General features: G+C 43.5%; 1 protein-coding gene across 1 annotated transcript; it reads right to left on the bottom strand.

Moving 5' to 3' along the window:
* Nucleotides 1-60: 60 nt before the first annotated feature.
* LOC119344310 (MD-2-related lipid-recognition protein ROSY1-like) lies at nt 61-661 on the bottom strand (the record flags this gene model as incomplete). Its single annotated transcript, XM_037614800.1, has 3 exons — nt 542-661; nt 342-443; nt 61-218 (listed from the first exon to the last, which is right to left on the bottom strand). Coding segments are annotated over exons 1-3 (360 nt in total), but the record flags the coding sequence as incomplete, so codon positions are not given.
* Nucleotides 662-1,829: the final 1,168 nt, after the last annotated feature.

The following is a 1,829-nucleotide window of genomic DNA, read 5'->3' as shown; positions in this document are numbered from 1 at the left end:
ATATATATATATATATTAATATTATAATTAATTTAGAAACGCGAAATTAATTAATCTTACATTTGGGTCGGTTGATGGCATGTCTAGCTGGTGAGTAACCTCGAAGTCAGCAGTTGCGGGGCAGGAGGTCAGTGTACAGATGTCTTCCGCTTCAGAGTGAACATGGAAGGACCCACACGTAATAGCACTAACCAGCTTCCCCTGAGTGATGGTTTTATCTGGTACACATGGAAGGAGATGGAAAGGCATTACTGTGTGCATGGTCTAACTAGCTAGCTAGCAACTAGTACGTTACGTACTAGCAAGGAAATAAATAAAAGCCCAGGAGAAAGGTGGTTTACTGGTGGAAGCGTAGATGGTGAAGAAGTTTGGCTCGCCGCCGATGACTAGATCCGGCACCATCTTTACGCCGCTCACCCTCACCGGGTAGTCCTTGCCCTTATCTGCAAAAACAACCAAACAAGTTTCAGACGAAAATGTCACCTCCGTGGATGAGAACCCAATCCCAAAGTACGTAACTGCAAAAGACCAGGCTACTCACCGCAGAATTCGAAGGCGGTGAGGGAGGATGCCAACGTGAGGAGGAGGAGGAGGGAGATGCACGCGGCGGAGGCAGCGAGGAGGCTCTGCTTGGTCGCCATGGTCGTGGATTGGACTTGGAGAGCTGAACAAGTCGTTTGGAGAGTTGTGCCTGCTGGGGTTTATTTATACTAATACATGTCGAGAGTCGGGGTTGCTCCAGCCGGGGGTGATATCAGATTGTTTTTTTCAGCCGTGCTCCCTCCCGTAATGATTACATGCACCTGTATTGAAATTATAAGGCAGGGGGAGACTCGGTGCTACATATGCGGCATGTCTTTATCTTTATCTTAGTTACCCAGCTAGCAAAATTACACGTGCGTTGCAATGGGAATACACTCTGAACATGTTGTCATGGCACTAAAATAAAATAAGGTAAAAGGATTTAAAGGGCGATGAGTTATGGAACCGAGGAAAGAAATTACTGCTTTTATTATTAGAAAAATAGTCAACAAACCCATGGATTTGCATACAATAGTTATTTAGATTCTATATTTTATCTCACATGCTTGTTAGTTAGGGAAACACAAAATATTGAAGTTTTTCTATAGATTAAAAATATTATAAAATTTGAATTCACCTATTAAATATTAGTATAAAATATGCAAAATTTGGTTTTATCTTCGATAAGAAGTACACATTGGATGCATAGTGATTATAGCGGAGAATTTTTCAAGTATGACAAAAAAAATATGGTACTATAATATTTGAAAGAGAAGTTCCAAATTCACCAATCTATAACACTGATGCGACCTCATGCTCAGCCGATTTGTTGAATACATATAACCTTTAGATGGTGACATCTTACGATATGGTATCCTTGCAACTGAACCTCTAGTAAAAGAATAGAACCAGATGCATTCACGATTACCTAGCTAATAATTTGAATGTGCCAAAACCAATTTACAGCCTAATTAAACCACTCCACTACAGCAGATTGCAGTGCCATCCATGTGTAAAACCAATCGGGAGAGAATTATTCACCTCGGGGACAGCACGGAAGTAGTGCACATCGCCGCCGATGATCTGGAATGGTGTCCCTTCCTTCCACAAGGGTTCATCCAACAACTTGCCACTCATCCAACACCCTCCCACGTCCTACCTCTCTTTCCCAAAGAAAGACCCCAGTAAAACGGAAAATACCCAACCGCTCCGCTGAGCCAAACCGGACAAGCCACCACCCGGAGAGCTGCGCCTGGGCGGACACCGTGGCGTCGATCTGTGGGCTTGTCCGAGCAGGAGGAGCATGG

Source organism: Triticum dicoccoides, unplaced genomic scaffold (assembly GCF_002162155.2).
Source record: "Triticum dicoccoides isolate Atlit2015 ecotype Zavitan unplaced genomic scaffold, WEW_v2.0 scaffold163133, whole genome shotgun sequence".
Taxonomy (NCBI): domain Eukaryota; kingdom Viridiplantae; phylum Streptophyta; class Magnoliopsida; order Poales; family Poaceae; genus Triticum; species Triticum dicoccoides.
Note: the sequence above shows the minus strand (reverse complement) of the source record. Positions and strands in the feature narration are given on the sequence as shown.